General features: G+C 36.9%; 1 protein-coding gene across 1 annotated transcript in view; it reads right to left on the bottom strand.

Moving 5' to 3' along the window:
* The window catches only part of LOC145679372 (uncharacterized), a 72,503-nt gene that overhangs the window by 5,691 nt on the left and 43,900 nt on the right, over positions 1–22,912 (bottom strand). The window contains exons 3-5 of the mRNA XM_081749955.1: positions 4,347–4,539; positions 2,136–2,270; positions 422–639 (exon numbers count right to left, since the gene is read on the bottom strand). Of these exons, the coding sequence (XP_081606081.1) occupies positions 422–639; positions 2,136–2,270; positions 4,347–4,539 (546 nt within the window). The remainder of the gene's footprint in view (positions 1–421; positions 640–2,135; positions 2,271–4,346; positions 4,540–22,912) is intronic.

The raw sequence follows: 22,912 nt of genomic DNA, 5'->3' as shown, positions 1-22,912 counted from the left end.
ATTTTTATTCTTTCTTTTTAATCAACTTTGGGTTAACACGGGACAAGGAAGGGTGTAAGATAAAAATGACGGGCAGTTTAGTTGCAGGTCTGTTTCTGCCTACTGCACTGTTGCCTTACATGAGTAGGTCTTATTATGACTTCTTCCCTTCATCCACAGTTGCCTAAAATCCAAAAATAAATTTTGACTCTGGATTCTGTGAGCCCCTCCTCCCAAGGAAAAACTAGAAATATCTTCCTACATAAACAATTTACGATATTCCGGAATGAATAAAGTATCTAAAATTGGCAAGATGTTCATTAAAGTAGACAGCTTGAATGATATTTAATTTGTCTCCTTAATTCAATTTTTAAATATTGATGCACGGAAACAAAATTAGCGTAAAAATGCAAATATACTATTATTTAGAACACAAGCTCACCAGCGTCGTTGCATTATCACGTACTTGAAGCCATTCTTCTAAGTTTAACACGTCAACTACTGATGTACATGGAATTGTGCAGTTTTCCGGTAAGTTCACTTTTGCAGGCGATGTAGAATTTGCCGTTTTTAATTGGTCCTTCAGTAAACAAATATCATTGCTTAAATCTATTAACATATTTTTCATTTCTGCAAGGTGTCTTGAAACTACTGCAAAACCTAGAATGAAAACAAAATGGGAGAAAATTAATACTCAAATTTTTGTAATAATTACTCTCAAATATTATGTTCTTGTTGTGTTTAAGCATGACGTGTATGAATTTTTGGATAAAAGAAAATACTTGTTAGAAAAGGTAGGCGGTGGGAAGGGACGGTAGGCCGAAGCGCCAGAATACCATAAACACACCATTTGCTGTTTAAATTGGGAATAAGTGGCCTAAGTATATCTAGAGTTGCTGTATTTTAAAATAAAAAGAAAAAGAGATAGTAAATAAATAAAATAAACCTTGAGTACAAAAGAAATAAGTAATTTTTAATTTACTCTCACTCACATCTTGGTAAATACTTGATTTTTACTGAAACCCTTGACATTAAGTTACGTCCAAAGTCATGTGAATATGTTGGCCCTACGTCCAACCCCAGAAAATGTTTTCTTAAACAAAGGTACTGAGAAGTTAATAACATATATTTTAACATTGTAAATATTTAATGTAAAATAACATATAGTACAGTATTCATATATGTTAAAATTGTACTACGTTACTTTGTACTACACGACTATTCTCTAAAAGTCGAAAGTAGAAGAAAAAAATGATAACTACGGGAAGTTTTATTTCTCCAGATATTTAAGTGATTTTTATTATCCTCCATTGTTTATATACTTATCAAGCGTGTCTCTTTGTTTTAATTACAGTATTACATTCTTGTAATACCTACCAACTAGGTGAGCCTATATTCAGATCAAGCTGAAAAGAAAACACGAAAATGCCTACCTAATGTAGATACGTGTTAATTTGCCTGAACTGGCATGTACCACAACTACTTTTAACAATTAAAACTTTAGAAGGGATTTTTCGAACAGAGCTACGTCTTTCATCAGGCATGAAGCAAAAGAAACTCAGGGAAAACTAAATTAAGATTAAAGGAAACGGACTATTTACATGGAGTCACCAGCGTGTCATTGTGCCAGCCAATATAGTTGAGTTTGTACCCAGACTTCCAGAAGAGCAAATGCATCCTTATTCTGCACATTCTTTAATATTAGACAACAAACCATAGTGGGCGGTTTCTAGGTTTCAGAATTACAAAATATCTTCTAAAGCCTTTGTAATTCTTAAACCTCATATCATTCACTCATGGTTTGTTGTCTGATGTTAGATCATGTGCAGAATAAGATGGATATGCTCTTTTGGAGGCGTGGGTACATAATTGCAATTTCATTGCCATGAATAATGGGAATGCTTTGTAATTCAGCTTCTGTTCAGGCAAAATAAAATGGTGTAGAAACGTGAGAACAAATTTGTCACTTCATGAACTGTTACTTCATTAAAGTTCTGAGGGTGGTTGGAATCCAAAGTTATTCATTCGGTCCCGCGTTGCATAGCTGCGATGGTTAAAACGAACGTATAACTCGAAATTTTAATATTATGTAAACAACACGAAAAAAATAAAATTTTGGCAAAAATGCAATATTAAAATCAATCAAAGTAACTTACTGCACGAGCATTCCGAGACTGTGGACGACTGTAGATAGGTCGAGTTCGAAATTATTCTTGATGTTCCGCCTTCTAACAGCCGATTGTCAGGTGATGTATTTCCATCTGAACTTGGACGACCTTCTGTAACTTCTGCTGAGAAAAAAAAAAAGAAAAAAAAAACTCAAATGAAAACTTTCGCAGATTATTCAAAATATTAAGATCATATTCACCGTCATACATTAAAAAATACGCTTTTTGGAACAGGGCCGCAAAGAACAGGTAGATTCTTTCAACATTTCAAACGACCTCTACTTTCAAAGCAGTTTGTTGAATCATGCCGATTTTCACATTCAACTCAGATATCGTAAATACCTAATTTTTTGTACGAACCTTGGTCCCAATCAGTTCTAACAAGTACACGTGACAGCCATTTTTTTTAAAGAATTATTCTAAGTTTCACACTCAACCAACATATTGTACTGCAACTATCAATTTTTGGGCAAAATTTGGTTCCGAAACGTTCGTAACTGCGGCACTCATGTTTTTTTTAGACAATTAAATGCCAACTATTTTGGACTTTTTTTGATGGATCATTGTGATTATCTTGGTCAACTCACATATTACAAACACCCCAGCCAAATTTGGTTCTGTTTGGGTAATAATCGTGGAAATTAGTATTTTTTTTTTATTTTTTTTTGTTTGTTTGAATGCCCGCCATTTAAAATTTGCCATCCGATCATTCTGGTTAATGAACTTATCCGGATTAAAAGTGTTGGACACAAAGTATGAGTATACTAATTATATTATCTGAAATATTTTACAAACCGACTTTTGAGCCAAGTTTGGTTTTAACCCGTTTCAAAATTGTGGCAGCTATGTCGTTCACAAGCAAAGTTTTTGTGTCCGGATGTGATCAAAGAAACTGTCTAGAAACTTTTCGGAATTTCAGACATGAGGGTCTCTGCAATAGGTATATTCCTGAAGAAATCTGCCTATTGGCATACAATGAATAATGTTTACAATTTCAGCAGCTTTAAATTTCAGTTCCACTCTGCTTTTCTATAGTTGTATCTACGTTAACGCAGTTTGAAATGACACGAAGATTCGTTTCGTCAATGTATGCATATAAGGAAACAAACTCAATTTTAATAATAAAGTGTGGACTCTGCACGGAACGACTCTGAGTGAACTTGTATACCACTTTGGAATATTATTCACTAAAAGCAAACATATATGACGAAAGTAATTTTATTTATTCCCAAAAATACCTTACTTGACAAGATGCAATTTGTAACAAGACCTTCCTCAGACGCACTGTCTTGTCACGTAAGGGTGTGCGTTTTTTAAATAGCATTGCTTTGGTCTTTTTTTTTTTTTTTTTTTTTTGTGCCAATACTCTGTATGGTGCAGATATTTATTTTAAAGAGTGAGAACTATGTGACAGGACTGGGGATAAACCCTGGTACATTTTAGATGCCCTTACAATGCACTTCCAACTGCACAAATCAGTCACGCTGCACAGGTAAAAAAGGAAAGACTTATCGTCAAAATTGAATATTTGATCAAAAACGGCAGGAAACTGCACCCTGTCTGCAACTGTGCTCAAATCTAACTAGTATGAAGGTTAACAGTAGACCTCGCGATAAATCTGTAAAAATGTTATTCGGATTCATTTTTCGAGTATTCCTTTGCACCCTCCACCCCCACCCCCAACCAGCAGCGTGGAATCTCCAAAGTATGTTTGCACATTTATAAGGCTCCTATAACGATGATGATGATTGGTGTTCTGCCCGAAGGCAGGCCTTTGACCCAAAGGTCCCTGGAACAGTCCATTAAATTCGTTTTAAATTATTTTTTCTTGCTTTTCTACATTTTTGCCCTTTAAGGGGGTTCCACCCCCTCCCCTTCTTTGATTTAGCCTCCCTCCCGTCCACACAGATAGCCTGGAATCTCCAAAGTGTGTGTGCACATTTCTAAGGTTGTTCTAACAGAAGACAGTGCATTAAATTTGTGTTTAATAAAAAATTATTGTTTTTCATACATTTTTGTCCTTTCAGACCAGGGTTTCACCCTGCTGTCCGATTTACTTCCCCAACGAGCCTGACCTGTAGTTTGAACAATAAACAATCTGTAAAAAATTTCATTCGAATCAGTTTATGCATTCGGCAGAACACACAGACAAACACCACAATGGCCGGCACTAATTAAGAGAATATAAAGAATACACACCTGCATCACATGAAGCTGATTCTGATGGTAATGAACGAGGCGTTAAAGGTAAACTTAGTGATGAATTCCTGTAATTCGTACGACATTGTCCTCTTACATAAAATTCATCCTCACTATCATCATCATCATCACTAATTAATCTACTCGGACGCTTTTTCTTCCTGAGGTCGCCCTGTAATTTCGTTATCAGTTTCTAGATTCGATTCATCCTGGGCTTGTACCAGCTTTCTTCTTGCCTTGAGTAGGTCATCTGAAAAATAAGTCTGAGTCACTTTATGTAAAAACACCCAAAACGGAAAGAAGACGGTAATGAAATTCAGAGGTGTGAAAAACGTTTGAAATACTTTCAAGTGTTTCGTTATCAGAACAAATATGATACTACAGTGTTCATATTTTTAGAGCTGGGGTCTAAATTCAGGTGTCGATCGCTGCCGAATTTGGATATTCGACGTCTTTAAAAGGTTAGATTAAGTTTGATAACAAGCTGGAGCTTCTCTGTATAACAATAAAGCAATTTTACTTGTGAATCAAAAATAAAGTAAACATTCGGCACAAAGTGACACCTTGAAATGGTTTTGTTGAATGTTTGAAATCAGCCAGTAGTCCGCACACCCTCTGTGGAGCACTGGCTTTTGGTTATATTTGCTGCTTTTCCCATATATGGTGCCCATGACGAGTACATTAACAGTTGTCTTGGGGGCAAGCTCTGAAAAACTCTCATTTGCGCTCAAGTTTACACATGACCTGCGAGCACTACAGTGCGCTTAAAGCTTAAACATGGCCGAAATGTGGCATCGGTCAAATCGCTCCATTTTTACAAATGTTGTAGACAATGACGAGTACATTAAAAGTCACTGGCGCAAGCTCTGAAAACTCATATGTGCGCGCTACATCGCGCTCGAGTTTACATGTAGCTGAAGTGTAAATCACTTGATTTTCACATATGTTGTAGCGATCGACACCTGGAAGCTCTGAAAACTCATATGCGCGCGCTACAGCACGCTCGTGTTCATGTAAACTTCAGTTGGAATAAGATTGTTTTCACATATGTTGTAGAGCTTGTCGAGTTTAAAAATCATTTAACAAGAAAGCCAACCTGGCCGGCGAAGGCCTATAAAAAACAAAGCGACTTGACCTAAACCATATTTCGGCCATATGTAAACTTGAGGCGCTGGAACGCGCGCATATGAATTTTCCAGAGCTTGCGCCCATGACAACTTTTGATGTAGTCGTCATGGGCTGCAACGTATGTGAAAATCAGACAATTTTAGCGGAAGCCACTGCTACATAAGGGGTGTGCACTTTTGTGGAAGCACTAGAAAACCCAAAACACATTAGTTGTATACGAGACTAGTGCAGCCATCTAACATTGCGGCTGTTCCTTCACACACATCTTGCTTTCTTTGCTTTGTACTTTTCCTTTCTATCGACTTTCTAGTGTCCCGTTTTAAAACACGTCCACGACTTTCTGCAGCCGTAGACTCTTTTTGAAAATTTTCAATGACCTTTCACAATCATCATGTATGGGGGAAGGTTCGCCGAAGGATGGTATCTCACTGACAAGTCAATACGGTGAGTGATACCATCCTTAGGCGAAACTCCCCCCCCCCCACACACACACACATACACGGTGATTGTGAATTTAAGGCTTTGTTCATGAGGAAGAACATTGACACTTTTCAAACACAGTTTACGGCTACAGAAAGTCGTGGACGTTTTGAAACGGGAGACCAGAAACTTCGATAGAAAGGAAAAGTAAAAAAACAAAGAAAGCAACAATTCATATATATAACATAAAGAAGAAACACACACTAACGTAAGTTTCCAAGACATACAAGGAGACAACTCGATGAGACTTGTTATATCTGCATTTTGTTCGCTCATCCTGACTAAACGAATTTGAACGCAAAACGATTGATTGAAACGGGTATAATTCCCTATTACACTCGACTGGAAACTAATTAAAATCGAAAAGTAGCCTATTTAATGTGACTTATAGGAATATGCTTTTACTCTAAGTATTAGCTGAATCAATATCAGGGTTGGCAAAAACCATGGTTTTTATTAAAAAAACCAAAAAAAAAAACGTTTTTTTTTTGGGTTTAAACCAGGTTTTTTTTGGTTTAAACCAGGTTTATATGGTTTAAATAATTTGCTCCATATATTCATATCATATATGGACAGAAATAATTTTGTTTCGCCTTAATGTTATTATGCAACAACTGGGTTATGCGGGAAGGGGTCACATAAGCTTAAAGCGGAATAAAAACCGCTTCTCGAGTCACATCCGAGGGAAATTGTCCTCCATTTGAACTCGGAACCAGGACTAATTGGTCACAAATGCGATACGTCTGCCGACAAACTCACGAAGGAATCCTGATAAAAATACGTTGTACTGATCTTTACATGCTTTTTAATATAACTGTCAAGAGTCATTTCAGAAGGACAAAAAGATAAACATTTGCACAAGTGAAACTATTACACAGAATTACATATGAACAATTTCAAAGTACTACGGAGTACAGAAGAACTAATTTAGTTTAAGTTAGTTAACAACGACTTTTATTGGTCCAAATTAAAGAAATACACCGACTTAATCTGCATATCAATAAGAAAAGTGAATAAAGATAGGAATTATTTGAGTCCACTTTGGCTCAGACTCATTTATACATAAATATAGATACCAAAGATACTTATTTCACTAAATGCCTCTCGTGGGGTCTGTATGATCCCACACACACACACAAAAAGTACGGCATTTTCGATGTATTTTATCAATAGTAAACATTGAAATGAAACAATATTTAGAATTTTTCTTCGATTGCAATTACATAATAATAACTACAAAAAATCACAAAATAAACATTTATAAACTTTTTTAAAAAAAGTTGCTTTTGTAGTATAATCTTTTTGAGTAATGAATGGGGAATTTAGGTCTGAATATAATACGAATAATATACGGAAGTGAAACGTGATAACCCACAAATGTGTGTTCATCAAGATTTTACAAACACTTACACTTTTGTGAACATTTTTTTGTTTTTTGGTTTAAACCAGCCAACCCTGATCAATATACATTCACTTTTCCATCCAGCAAGAGATTTCAACTCCATAACACTTTAAACAATTGTATCCGTTACGATTTTTTCCTACTTCGTGGAAATCGCTTCACTTATACCTTGAATATCTATAGTAATCACAGAGTATTGAAGGAGTTTTATTGTTAAATGTATAGGAGGCATTCCATACGAATTCACCAGAGGCATGTAGCTTCATAGTCACAGATTTGGCTGATGTTTATATTACTGAAAGCTAGTGTTATATAGGTAACAGACATGCAATATGAAATTATTCTAACAGATACTGTAGAAAATACAGGGTGTTCAAAAAAGTGATGAATCTTCCCAAATTGGTCGTTTCTGAAACACACCTAAGAAAAAGAAAAGAAGCATATCTCAAAAACTGTTTGGACAGTTATAATGATTTGGGTTTTATTTGAAAGCGAATGATCTGTGTAAGCCAATCCCAAAAATCCGAGAAAAATCTTCAGCATTATACAAAAAATACTTGACATACAAAAACTCCATTTTCAGTTTACACAGATCATTCGCTTTCAAATATGCTGTCTCCTTTAGCCTATCCGGCATAAGCATGGGACGTATCTGTACATGTGTACTCGGCGTTAAAATGCCGTTACATCTAATTTAAAGTGGAAATATGAAACCTGTGGCTCGTCGCAAGACGAATAATTAAAAAAAAAAAAAAAAAAAACTGCTGTAGCAAAATAACGCTGTAAAAACGGTTTGAGAAATATAAATCCGTACTTCAAATTGCGCGAATTTCCCAGATCAGTGGAAACGCTGATTGACCTTTTTATGGAGGACGAAACAGGGGCGGGGATATTTTCCTGCATACCTGAACTTTATTTACACATTTAAACGAGATAGAGGCTATAATAGGGTCTAAATATGTGAGTCCATTAGTGTTATCGGTGGTTAGGAGGAAATATAATGAAAAATCATACCACCTGATTTAATTAATTTAACAAACACGAGATATGCCTCAATGCCAGTTTACACTAGATACATTACCACATTAACTACAAAAAGGGGCCGACTAGTGCTATTTGTCAGGTACCATCTCACCATTTGCCTGCTAGGACAGAGAAACTCTGGAAAACCCGGTTAGGATCGTCGGCCGTAGGAATCGAACTCATGATCTCCCGAATAGGAATTCAATAGAGCTAACTAGTCTTTATTTCTGTTTTCCTGAACTTAAGGTGTACGCAAAAACGGGGATTTTTCTAATATATATATATATATATATATATATATATATATATATATATATATATATATATATATATATATATATATATATATATACCCAGCAACCCTACAGTACTTTTCTTATTACTCATTAAGCTTACAATCGTGGAGCAAATTGTGAGTTTCAGGTTACTAGTATTCTATAGGAGATATATTCAATTTTGAGGACACTGAATCCCATTTCTAATGTTTTCTTTTTCGGGAAGAAGTGAGATTTTCTAAGAATGCCCAAACCCTCTTCAAAACCTGGGCAAAGGTAAAATTTAAAAAAGCATTTCTTGCACAGAAATAGGCTCAAACGTTTTTGATACAAACCAACCAAGCTTTCTCAAATTTTAAGATGGATTAACCAAACAAATTTTTTGCCTGTGTGAAGTTGGCCCCCCAAAAGTTTGGGCTACACGAGATATTTATTGGGCCAGAAAGTACTTCATTTGGGCTGTTTGGGCTAGCAACTTTTAGCGTTTGGGCTACTCTGGAAACAAAGCTACAGCCTCACAAAGTTTGAGGGGCCAACTTCACGTTAGCCCCCCAAGTGTTTGGGCCAGACGAGATTTTTATTGGGCTGGGTAGTACTTCGTTTGGGCTGAATGGGTCAGCAACTTTTAGCGTTTGGGCTATTATAGTTTCCGAAATATAGGCTATTAAACTTTTTGAAAAGTGATTTTCCTGCTTCTTTTGTCGGGGCCAACTTCACTAATATGATATTTCTGACAAACATGTTTGTTGGAATTTACAGTACTTTGTGTCGACTAGCAGTTTAGGAAGTTTCAAGATTTGGGCTGTTTTCGAAACACAATTAGAGCTTCACAAAGTTTGGGGGTCCAACTTCACATTAGCCCCCAAGTGATTGGGCCAGACGAGATTTTTATTGGGCTGGATAGTACTTCGTTTGGGCTGATTGGGTCAGCAACTTTTAGCGTTTGGGCTATTATAGTTTCCGAAATATGGGCTATTAAACTTTTTGAAAAGTGATTTTCCTGCTTCTTTTGACGGGGCCAACTTCACTAATATGATATTTCTGACAAATACGTTTATTAGAATTGGCAGTACTTTGTGTTGACTAGCAGTTTAGGAAGTTTCAAGATTTGGGCTGTATTTGAAACACAATTAGAGCTTCACAAAGTTTGGGGGGCCAACTTCACATTAGCCCCCAAGTGATTGGACCAGACGAGATTTTTATTGGGCTGGATAGTACTTCGTTTGGGCTGATTGGGTCAGCAACTTTTAGCGTTTGGGCTATTATAGTTTCTGAAATATGGGCTATTAAACTTTTTGAAACGTTAGTTTCCTGTTTGTTTTGTCGGGGTTATTTTCACTAATGTGATATTTCTGACAAATAGTTTTACTAATTAGTGCAATTTTTTCTCTCTCTCTTTTTTTTTTTTTTTTTAGTTCTTTGAATGTTATTTATAATGGAGATTATATTTGTGCCAATTAATTTGAGATAGATTAAGATACCAGTTACTATATACTGAAATATACGATGTTTTCTTCGTGTTCATGTAATACAATTTGGAATTCTTTTTCATAAGCTGCCCCATATGCATATATGCAGATTTTACTATTTCATTATACGAAATCCGGATATCGGCTTTCGTCATTTCATTATCCGAAGTCCGTTTTCGGTTCTTGACATTTTATTATCCAAAATTCTAATTTCGGTTTCTGACATTTTACTATCGGAAATTTGGATTTCGGTTTCAGTTGAAATTCTAAATCCGGATTTTGTGAATCTGAATTTTTGACAGCGCTAATTTTGTGTAAGTAGTTATCGGCTTTAATCCCCTAAAATTATTTTATTGGAAAACAATTACTGTCTTAATAAACTGTAAAAGCAATAACTTTACAATTGCAATGGTTTTATGCGATAATCTGACCTATGAATAAGACACTGGTGAAAATTATATATACTACATACATAATTGAATTGCGCCAAACCTTGAAGAATTATGTCCAAATAATTTTTATATCCATTCATTCTTTCCTTTTTACGTAAGCCTTTAGTGAATACGTGGATAATATATACCTTTGTTTGATGCAAAAGCTCCAAGGTTTGATTCCGAATGGAGTCTCAAGGAGCATTCAGTATTCTAACTAGTCCCCTTGATATTGTTATTATTATTATTATTATTATTATTATTATTATTAACAATTCTTTGTAATTTTTAAGCCGAATATTCATCCACATTATATTGTATATAGGGAAAGCAATAAGAAAGCAATCTTTTTTTTTCTCAGTTCGTTTATTTCAAAAGATTACGATGAGCACTTCATGTTTCTGGGGAGGTACTTGAATCCTTCTGTTCCACCTTGCTGAAAACGAAATACAAAATTATGAATTTGAAGTATAAAGCTTTTCTATATTTTTCGCCTATTTATAAAAGTATCAAGTTTTTGCTGGAGTCTTGGTATTCTTACACATTTAATCTTGGTTTTGGTCTTGTATATGCATCCTTGGTCCAGGAGCGTAACAAGGCTGGGGCAACCGGGGCGGTGACCCCGTCCAAAGGCGATCACGGTGCCCGCAGGTACAGTCGTAAATAAATTGGAGTCGTAATTACAAGACCTACATTTTAATGGTGACGTGTAGTTTCTCACGGTGCAATTTCACGCGGTCCTGTTTATCGGATTAATCATTCTGCAGGTGTCGTGCACTTTCACACGGTCCACCTGTCAATCATTTGAATCATCTTGAAAACGTTTTCACTATAGGAGGAGGGAGGACACAGTACAACTGTCAACTAACTAAGAACAGAAAAAGAGCAAACACAAGTTAAATATGAACAATTGCAATTAATACTACAGGAGGACAGCTTAGGAAATGTTTCACTTTCACAAAAAGAATAATCAAAATAACCGGAAATTAAAATAACTTAAGAACAAGACAGAAGAAAAGATAAGCAAACCAAGGTTATAGTAAGGAAGGAGAGAAAATAATAACATAAACAATATGAAATTGAAATAAATAGGAAAAATAATAAAAATTATCGAAAATTGAAATAGATGAAAACAAAAAAGAATAGCAAATGAAAATAAATAAGAACAGAAAAGGAACATAAAAATTGTAATCATTAGAAATAGAAGATAGAATAATCACAAATTAAAATAAATAAATAATAAAATAAGCAGCACATCAGAGAATTCAGTCAGGAAGTTCAAAAATCGAAAAAAATATGCCCGCCCCAAAGCATAGAAAAACGTTGTTATTTGTGAAACACAAAACATTAACTGTATACTCCAAGGCAGTTTGAAGACGAACCTTGTCGTCTTGATATTTTCCGAGCGAACAATACATTGCTGAGGTAGAACATTCACACTTCTGTACATCGTCAATCCATTTTGCACAATTCATAGTTCATTATTCCAGCTTTTGGAGATGGGTAGGAGCAAGTTCGAGCGAGTTCTTCTGAAACTCAACTCGACTCGAACAATTTCCTCCAACTCGACCCGAATTGAGGTTAAGTTTCGAGTCAAATTGAGCTAAATCGAGCCAAATCCTGTGTGTAATTTCAAGTACTTTCTTCAAGTATCCTACATAGACAATATAATTATTATCAATGATATTACTACTGCTAGAACTTATTATTATTATTATTATTATTATTAACAACAACAACAACAACACAGCATATAAAGAGGAAAGACAGGCGGTTTACATCTGAATACCAAAATCCAAGGTGAGTCTAGGAGGCAATGACACCGTTTACGAGCTTTTCGGTTTGAGTTCCGGAGAAGCAAGTATTCGGGCTCGAGCCAAAAATCATTAAAAGTTATAGGGCATCGGGCAAACATGTTCAAAAATGCTCGGCCCGGATTTAGGACTGTCAACGGCTCGAGCTGCGCGAGTCACAGCTCATTCACTATCGAGGTGAACCGAGAAGTTGGCCGAGCTTACAACTCATCCAGCCGAGCCGGCTAGAGCCATGGGCTCAGTTGAGTCGAGTCAAACCGAGCCGATGGACTCATTTCAACCCAGCCTGCTCAAGCCATCGGCTCAATTGAGGTAGTATTAATTCAATTGTTCGTATTTATTTTAACTTGTGTTTGCTAAGTTTCTGTTCTTACTTAGTTGACATTTGTTCTGTCCTCCCTGCCCCTATAGTGAAAGCGGTTTCAGAATGAATCACATGATTGACAGGTGGACCGTGTGAGAATGCACCACACCTGCAGAATGATTAATCCAATAAAGAAGACGGTGCGAAATTGCTCGATAATGAGCACTGTGTGAAACTGTACAATGCGAAATGGTACGGAATCATTCTAATGGTTTTGGATGACCACTTCCAACCTCTGCCAAATGTAAATTTAGTACTATCGTAGAAATAAATAATGACGAAATTCTGTGTCAAAACCTCTTGCATAATGTGTGGAATATTGCATCTTTCTTCATCATTTGGTGTTCCACCGATGTGTAGTCCAAACAGTTTATAAGATAAGAAAAATCCCTACCTATCACATTAAAACCTATTATTTCCGGCAGCAAAATATCTGAAGGTCTAAACTCTTTAAATACAGGCAAAATCTTAATAGCCCAAAACACTAAAACTTGATGACCCAATCACCCCGAACGAAATACTATTCAGCCCAATAAAATTTTCTTCAGGTCCGGTCACTTGAAAGGGCTTGAACGTGGCCCCCAAACTTCGTGAAGGTCCAACTATTTCAACTATAGCCCAAATCTTGAACTTTGCTACACTGCTAGTCGACACAAAGTATTGCCAATTCTAGTAAACGTATTTGTCAGAAATGTCATATTAGTGAACTTGGCCCCGACAAAAGAAGCAGGAAAATCACTTTTCAAAGAGTTTAATAGCCCATATTTCGGAAACTATAATAGCCCAAACGCTAAAAGTTGCTGACCCAATCAGCCCAAACGAAGTACTATCCAGCCCAATAAAAATCTCGTCTGGCCCAATCACTTGGGGGCTAACGTGAAGTTGGCCCCCCAAATTTGTGAAACTAATTTTGTTTCAAATACAGCCTAAATCTTGAAACTTCCTAAACTGCTAGTCAACACAAAGTACTGCCAATTCTAATAAACGTATTTGTCAGAAATATCATATTAGTGAAGTTGGCCCCGTCAAAAGAAGCAGGAAAATCACTTTTCAAAAAGTTTAATAGCCCATATTTCGGAAACTATAATAGCCCAAACGCTAAAAGTTGCTGACCCAATCAGCCCAAACGAAGTACTATCCAGCCCAATAAAAATCTCGTCTGGCCCAATCACTTGGGGGCTGATGTGAAGTTGGCCCCCCAAACTTTGTGAAGCTCTAATTGTGTTTCAAATACAGCCTAAATCTTGAAACTTCCTAAACTGCTAGTCAACACAAAGTACTGCCAATTCTAATAAACGTATTTGTCAGAAATATCATATTAGTGAAATTGGCCCCGACAAAAGAAGCAGGAAAATCACTTTTCAAAAAGTTTAATAGCCCATATTTCGGAAACTATAATAGCCCAAACGCTGAAAGTTGCTGACCCAATCAGCCCAAACGAAGTACTATCCAGCCCAATAAAAATCTCGTCTGGCCCAATCACTTGGGGGCTAATGTGAAGTTGGCCCCCCAAACTTTGTGAAGCTCTAATTGTGTTTCAAATACAGCCCAAATCTTGAAACTTCCTAAACTGCTAGTCAACACAAAGTACTGCCAATTCTAGTAAACGTATTTGTCAGAAATATCATATTAGTGAAGTTGGCCCCGTCAAAAGAAGCAGGAAAATCACTTTTCAAAAAGTTTAATAGCCCATATTTCGGAAACTATAATAGCCCAAACGCTGAAAGTTGCTGACCCAATCAGCCCAAACGAAGTACTATCCAGCCCAATAAAAATCTCGTCTGGCCCAATCACTTGGGGGCTGATGTGAAGTTGCCCCCCCAAACTTTGTGAAGCTCTAATTGTGTTTCGAAAACAGCCCAAATCTTGAAACTTCCTAAACTGCTAGTCGACACAAAGTATTGTAAATTCCAACAAACGTGTTTGTCAGAAATATCATATTAGTGAAGTTGGCCCCGACAAAAGAAGCAGGAAAATCACTTTTCAAAAAGTTTAATAGCCCATATTTCGGAAACTATAATAGCCCAAACGCTAAAAGTTGCTGACCCAATCAACCCAAACGAAGTACTATCCAGCCCAATAAAAATCTCGTCTGGCCCAATCACTTGGGGGCTATGTGAAGTTGGCCCCCCAAACTTTGTGAAGTTCTTATTTTGTTTCAAATACAGCCCAAATCTTGAAACTTCCTAAACTGCTAGTCAACACAAAGTACTGCCAATTCTAATAAACGTATTTGTCAGAAATATCATATTAGTGAAGTTGGCCCCGTCAAAAGAAGCAGGAAAATCACTTTTCAAAAAGTTTAATAGCCCATATTTCGGAAACTATAATAGCCCAAACGCTAAAAGTTGCTGACCCAATCAGCCCAAACGAAGTACTATCCAGCCCAATAAAAATCTCGTCTGGCCCAATCACTTGGGGGCTAATGTGAAGTTGGCCCCCCAAACTTTATGAAGCTCTAATTGTGTTTCAAATACAGCCCAAATCTTGAAACTTCCTAAACTGCTAGTCAACACAAAGTACTGCCAATTCTAATAAACGTATTTGTCAGAAATATCATATTAGTGAAGTTGGCCCCGTCAAAAGAAGCAGGAAAATCACTTTTCAAAAAGTTTAATAGCCCATATTTCGGAAACTATAATAGCCCAAACGCTAAAAGTTGCTGACCCAATCAGCCCAAACGAAGTACTATCCAGCCCAATAAAAATCTCGTCTGGCCCAATCACTTGGGGGCTAATGTGAAGTTGGACCCCCAAACTTTGTGAAGCTCTAATTGTGTTTCGAAAACAGCCCAAATCTTGAAACTTCCTAAACTGCTAGTCGACACAAAGTACTGTAAATTCCAACAAACATGTTTGTCAGAAATATCATATTAGTGAAGTTGGCCCCGACAAAAGAAGCAGGAAAATCACTTTTCAAAAAGTTTAATAGCCTATATTTCGGAAACTATAATAGCCCAAACGCTAAAAGTTGCTGACCCAATCAGCCCAAACGAAGTACTACCCAGCCCAATAAAAATCTCGTCTGGCCCAAACACTTGGGGGGCTAACGTGAAGTTGGCCCCTCAAACTTTGTGAGGCTGTAGCTTTGTTTCTAGAGTAGCCCAAACGCTAAAAGTTGCTAGCCCAAACAGCCCAAATGAAGTACTTTCTGGCCCAATAAATATCTCGTGTAGCCCAAACTTTTGGGGGGCCAACTTCACACAGGCAAATTTTTAAACCTTTTTATTTAGTGAGCTGTTGTGTAAAAGTTCATTTCTAATTCATACGTATCTCACAGTTATGTTTGTGGAGAATTTAGATAAGAAAATAATTCTATATTTTGTAACATGTCCATTTAATTAAAAATTGTTCTTGCAAAACAATTATTTTTTAAATTCATTTATAACTGTGTGAAATACAAACATTATTATTCTCTAATGTGGAGATTGCTAATCTTACATACTTCCTATCATCCCATTTCTGGCGTACTCACGTATCTCAATTTTCTAACACGCGAACCTCGTCCTTATCGACGCACATGTTCAGCTCATTTGGTATGTGGATTGTTGACATAAATACCAAATTGAACTGTAGTACTGGTGCTGTAGCGAATTTAATACATCATGTATCTCATGTGATAATACAGCACAGGGTGGCGAGCGGGAGATGTTTCTGAAATTCCCTGACCAATTTAAGGTTTTGTAACCTGGAATACCCCTGTCAAAACTCCCCCCCCCCTGTGTGTGACATTAAATATGGTATTTCATTTAGCACAAGGCCCAAAACGTTACTATAACCATTCCTCATATCATCATTATACAATTTTTATGCAATATAACTTAACTTTAACCATTCCTCATATCATCATTATACAATTTTTATGCAATATAACTTAACTTTATCTAACATGAAGTCTGTATCGAGGACCAGATAACGTAACTGCCGAATTTACGGCAATTGTGTACATTGGAATCTTCATTAGTTCTATCGTACGACACGCTTAGTAGCTACTCAATGCTGCCAATGTACTTGAAAATGGGCCGTTAACAATCAGCGGTAATTGTTACGATTAGTAACTTACATAGTGTTGCTTGTGCCGCTATTATCTCTCTCTCTTTTGATTACTAATTATGTCTAGAATCCCCCCCCCCAAAAAAAATAAATAAATGCACTTGGAGGGAAAATCACCCCCGTGTTAAGAGCGCGCATTGCATGCCCAATCACTCCCTACAAGAAACTTTGTTTTTTGTCTCACAGGGTTGGTACATTATTAGAATGTAGCCGATTGGGTAATATTTGACGTGAGCCGCTTCGGAGTTCGTGCAAAAGTTGGGGGCCTAATTTAGCCAAAAATAGAAAGATTTACAGGAGAAATGTGTTAATAGCACTGAATCGTAATTCAACTGTCAGTGAATTGTGAGAAAAATTTAAGCGAATTTAGCGAGAAATAAGAGAAACAAATGAAAGTGAATCGCGATATAGCCGTGAATAAGTACCTAAATGGCCTAATCTTGCATATCGTGCGATATTTCAATATTAAATTTCGTGCTTACGTATGTGGGAAGACAGACTGAGCAGTTGTACAAATCATGAAGGTAAGTAGGAAATAGTAAAAGAACCAAAACCTAACCTAACCTAACATAACTTTGAAAGGAAATGACAAAATATGTAAAGAAAATAACACAACTGTCGTCGTAAAAACTGGCCCACAACTTGTGCACAATGGCTGCCACTTCTCTCATACAGTGTTACTTATGGTACAAATCAATGTTATTTTGGTTACTAATAATGTTAAGATCAGAAAACCCGAAGAACAAACCTCAATAAAGGCACCTGTGGGGGGAGGGAGGTTAAGAGCATGCCATATACGCGGTACCGATACCGGTACTTCCAAACAGTGTTATTTGGTTATTACTTATGTCCATAATCCTACAAAGATCAATAATTTCATTGTTGAAGGAAAGGAATGTGTTAAAAGCGCACAAACACGTCCGTCACCTTGCCGCGTCTCCGCCCTCTAAGGACCTACCCTTATAAGACACTTAATAATCTTCTCTCGTTCACAGAGTTGGCTGTGGTAATCAAATAAAGGTAGATCATTTTAACTGGCAACTCCAATCGCTGAAAAGCCTCACGCCAGCTACCGTTGTACAAGGGTGAGAAGAGGCTAATGTAAACTAACACCAAATAGGTAGTTACTGATGCTTGCACGGTTGTGGACATAATTAATAACCAAATAGCGCTATTTGGGAGTCGCGGGACTGTGTATAGCGCGCTCGTAACACGGGGGTATCTCCCCCAGCCTTTTTAAGGTTTGTTCTTTGGGTTTTCTGTTCTGCACATTTATTAGCAACCAAAATAACACTGATCTGTATCATAAGCTACATATATGAGAGAAGTGGCTAATGTAATATATTACCAGAATTGCTCCTTCCGTCATACAGCATTGCTATGGTACAAATCATCGTTATTATGTTGGTAGTAATGTCCACAATGCTAAAAAGGGTGATGAAGAGGGTGTGTGTTTGAGTACAAGGGCACATAAACGTTTTTGGCAATGTGACCTTGCACTCAAAACTCTACACACTATCTCCTTTTTTAACTGTGGACGTTGCTAGCAACGAAATAACGATAATTTGCACAATAGCCAACGCTGTATTTTGCGGGCAAGGACACATTGCCGAAATTACGTGTGCCCTTGTACTCATATATACACACACTGCATACCACTCTTTTTAGCACTATGCACATCACTAGCAATGAAATAACGATGATTTGCACCATAGCAGACGATGTGCGACAGGAGCTAATCTGACCTATTATCGCATTTTTTTAAGATACCGTACTCAAAAAACCAAACCTGTTCCGAAATTACTTGGTACAATCGCGTTAACGGCGTATATCGTTTGCAGCTCACGGTAAAGTTTTACTGACACCATGTGTGTTTATTTTACTACTTCTGAAACAAACTCACATAAATTTAACGAACCCATGAGGAAGGAGGACCAGCTAACGCAACGCTTCCCACATTGCTCTACCCGTTTTAAAATTTACGTACACCTATTATGGGAAATCATATATCAATAGAATTACCTGCCGCTTTGTTTATAATCCTAGCGAGCACAACAAGGGATTTTATGTACGCCGAAAGTTTGAATTGCGTATTGAACTACAACCACTTATTATATATAAGTTAGGCATGCTACTGAACATATCTACAATGACATGAAATAATTATAAAATTGCATGAAAACTTACCGAAATCCAGCAAACGGAATCCACTGCTCGGCGCATTGTTCGTACGCTGGGCTGATATCTGCCGGTTCGCCTGATGCACTCTGGGTAGGAATCACTCCTGCCTCCTACCGTCCACAGTATGAACTAGACGTGAAAATCTGGTAATTTCAACATGAAAAATATCGGGCCTTATGCAGAGTCGTTTTGATGTGTGATTAGTAGCATACTAAAGAGTTCGACTAACATATGTTCTCTGCAGTAGACAGGTTTTTAGTATGACGCTAATCATAACGTCAAAACGACTCTGCATAAGGCGGATCATATCTAAATTACGTAATTGTGTTTTCTTCTGTTTTAATATTTGTTTTACTTTCCATTAATACATATTTTATATATATATAAAAAATACACCTAAAAATCAACAATGGCCCACTGTTGCAAAAAGATTGGTTTAATTCAACTATTATTTCAACGTAAAATGATGTTGGGCCAACACTGGGACTTGGTTGGTTGCAAATAACGGCGTAAACAACACTGGATCAACGTTGCTTTTGTCACCAAAAATTAACGCAACCATATTTTAACGTTGGCCCAGCCATTTTGGTTACTTGAGGAATGATTGTGGACAGGGGCAACATAAAAGTGTATCGATGCCAGTGTTGAAAATTTGTCAAGTTTTGTAAGTGGCAGTGATTTAGACCTGTTTAAATTTCCTTCAAACCCCTCCCCAAAACTATTCCTGTTAGGTTATATACTACATACCTGTCCATATAAGTATAGTTTGTTTATGCATGTAGCAAGTGTGATTTTTTAAAATAATTAGTAACATGGCGGTAGGTGTTCCTGTAGCTAAGGTAATGTTCAATATGTCACTGTAAACAAACCCAAGGGGCTCCCATCTACTCCTGAACTGATCATCGTCTCAGCAGAAATGGGTTGAACTGACTTTTTAAGGATTTTCTTCCTTACGGGAAGAGAGTCCCCTTTTCCATTGCTGGCTGCACAGTTCCTTAGGTAGACAATCATTTAACGAACCATGAATTAATTGGTCGAAGGGTCACTTGGGCCCTTATTCATTTTAGTCTCACCTCTTCGATATACAGAGCCGATTGAATATGAAAAAATCTGGATGTTATTTATTTTAATTATCGTTTAATTGTGTTGATTAGCATGTAAAATACCATGAATTAATATGTTCTAGTAGTTTATGTGAAATGTAGTGTACGTTTCAGTGATGTAGTATAGTAGTAGTAGTGAGTGATTGAAATGTGACATGTTTAAGTAGGGACAGTGTATAATAATTATTAAAATGTTTCATTTCCGGTTCATCATAATATATACTTTATGTCATAATGAAAAGTAATAGTTATTCCGTATTGCGATGTACAGAGTACAAGAAGTATTTAATAGTGCACGGTTTGTTTATAAACTCCTAGCGCCGCAGTGTTCGATTTCAGTATCATCCGCTGCTCTCATTTCAGTTACCCCAATGTCTTAGTGATTTAGGTTTGACGAAATTGACCTTTCTTCTACGATTAACAATAAGTAAATATTATTTCTGGCATATATAAACAAGTAGTTAGGCAAATTGATTCTATCAAGTTTTAATGTCTGAAGTTGCAAATTATAATTTAAATAGAATATTTTTATCTATAAATTGGAACATATTTGACATTTTTTTTCAGACTGATAAACAGCAAATTCTGAACAGTTAGTTATAAAAGAAAAACTTCTTCTAATAATTTTCCAGGAGGTAATGTACCTAAAATAGAAGCCACATTTCTTCGCTGAACTGCTATGCTGATACGTTGTATCAGAAAAGTAGTAGCCCGCTTGTCACCAGTAAGGTGTGCTATACGTTGGCCTACTTCTTTGATGAAATTGAGCACTTCGAGGCCCCAAATGCCGCTCGATTCAATGGCTACGGGCACGAACATGTATCTATTGAGCAGATCTTTATATTTTCTTCTTTTCTCGCATTCTCTGCGGGCTGCAATAGCTCCTTCTCGAGATGAAGAAAGAGTGAGACTAGATGACGCGAAAGTGTCAGAGCAGGTGAAATCCCAGAGAAGAATCCTTCCCCTCTTCCATGGTACCAGCGTCATGCCATCTGGTCTTTTGCCATCAGATCTGTTACACTCCACAGGTTCACGAACAAATGGAACTTCCACCGACGTGAGTGCTCTCCAGATAATGTCATTCACGTTCGAATGCCTCACATGTCTTCCGGAGCTACTTATACAAAACAGACCGTGTAGACCATTCTGCTTGACTGATGCACCGCATTTAGAGCAGTTGTGTGATTCACAGATGTTTACTCCTAGGCGAAGTACAACTGCAATACGAAAACTTTCGTTTGGAAGGTGTAGTCCTAGGGTGTGTGAAGGTAATGCCTGAGGCCAAGCATCTGAAATTGCTGATGAGGAGGCGAGAAGTCTAGCCTTATCCTCTTGACTGTCTGCTTCTTGTAATAACACTGATTGATGTAATTTGATGATTGGCTTGTCCCAAATTGATTGCGAACTTCTGCCCGTTATTACAGGAGGGCTTAAACCAAATAGGTTAGTTAGACCAGTTAAATATGCAGTCTTGGACGTCAGATTCTACGTGAGGCTCATTCAGTTGGTTGAGGAGTATCTCAATGGTATGTCGGGTGCCATAGAACGACGCTGAAAATGAAGGATACGCCAAATCGACAGCCCTACGAATACCAAGACCTCCAGAATCAACTGGAAGGGAGGCCTGTATCCATGCGTTGCTATTTAGGTTACAGTTGAGTAACGATTCCAGTTCACATTTCAGAACGGTGTCAAACTTCTCTAGTAAATCGACTTCACGCCAAGAAGTAGAACAGCGTAAAAAATAGATTATTCTTGGTATGGAGAACGACGCACGAAGGAGATTAAAAGCTGAATGTGCGGAGAATAGGGCCAGACGTGACAAAAAAATCTAACTTTTTAGTTTTCTCGACTAACAAATTACGTGTTGCCTCAGATGAAAGGGCTGCACCAAGTAGAAAAGCTGACGAGGTTGTGATAAGTTGTATTCCCGGTGCTGAATTTTTAAATTGTGAATATGAAACTTCTATTTGATCTTGCGAAATTCCTAAAAATCCTACTTCACACTTCATAAAATTTAAGTGTAGTCCGATGTCTGCTGCCATAGTTCGAATATTGTGTAGTTCACTTATAACTGTGTCAGGATCTCATGCTATAGTGCCATCATCTAAGTACCAGATATTTAATTCAGTGTTAATCCTAGACACTATGGACTGAATTGTCATGACGAACAAAGCGGGACCTAGAGGATCGTCTTGTTGTATTCCACGTTGCGAGAGTATAATCTTATCACCTAGAAATAGGTTACTTGGTTGCGCACAACATTGATATACATAGTGATAAATCGATGGAAAATTAGTTAGAACAGGCACATAACTTTTAAAACCATGTAAGCATATATATATATATATATATATATATATATATATATATATATATATATATATATATATATATATATATATATATATATATAAATGTATATACAGAAAAAAATCAAGATTATTTTAAATTAGTGGGCCCTAACTACTAAATCATACACACCATATAACCAATCAATAGGAAGAAACCGGAAATCAGTAATCAATTGGTATAGTTTGTACGATCGATGAACAATAATCAAGTTTCTGGGAATCTGAAATCGTAGTGTACCTTCTTGACAAACTCTCCCAAGGTGGGTTGAGTATCGTGAAAGACGATCCCGAGTTGTTCTGAAATACCGGAAATACATCCACGAATTATATCCCTCGATGTCTCAGTCAGTACATACGATCGAAATAGGTGATATGAACATTGTATACTTTCATGAGTTTCAGAACCGGGGGGGGGGTTCAAAAATTTAAAAACAAAAAAATCTTGAAAAAGGAAAAAGGAGACAAGATAGAGAAAGTGGCGCCAACGAAA

Source organism: Thermobia domestica, chromosome 2 (assembly GCF_964235325.1).
Source record: "Thermobia domestica chromosome 2, izTheDome1.hap1.1, whole genome shotgun sequence".
NCBI lineage: Eukaryota > Metazoa > Arthropoda > Insecta > Zygentoma > Lepismatidae > Thermobia > Thermobia domestica.
The sequence above is the reverse complement of the archived record's forward strand: the minus strand, read 5'-3'. Positions and strand labels throughout refer to the sequence as shown.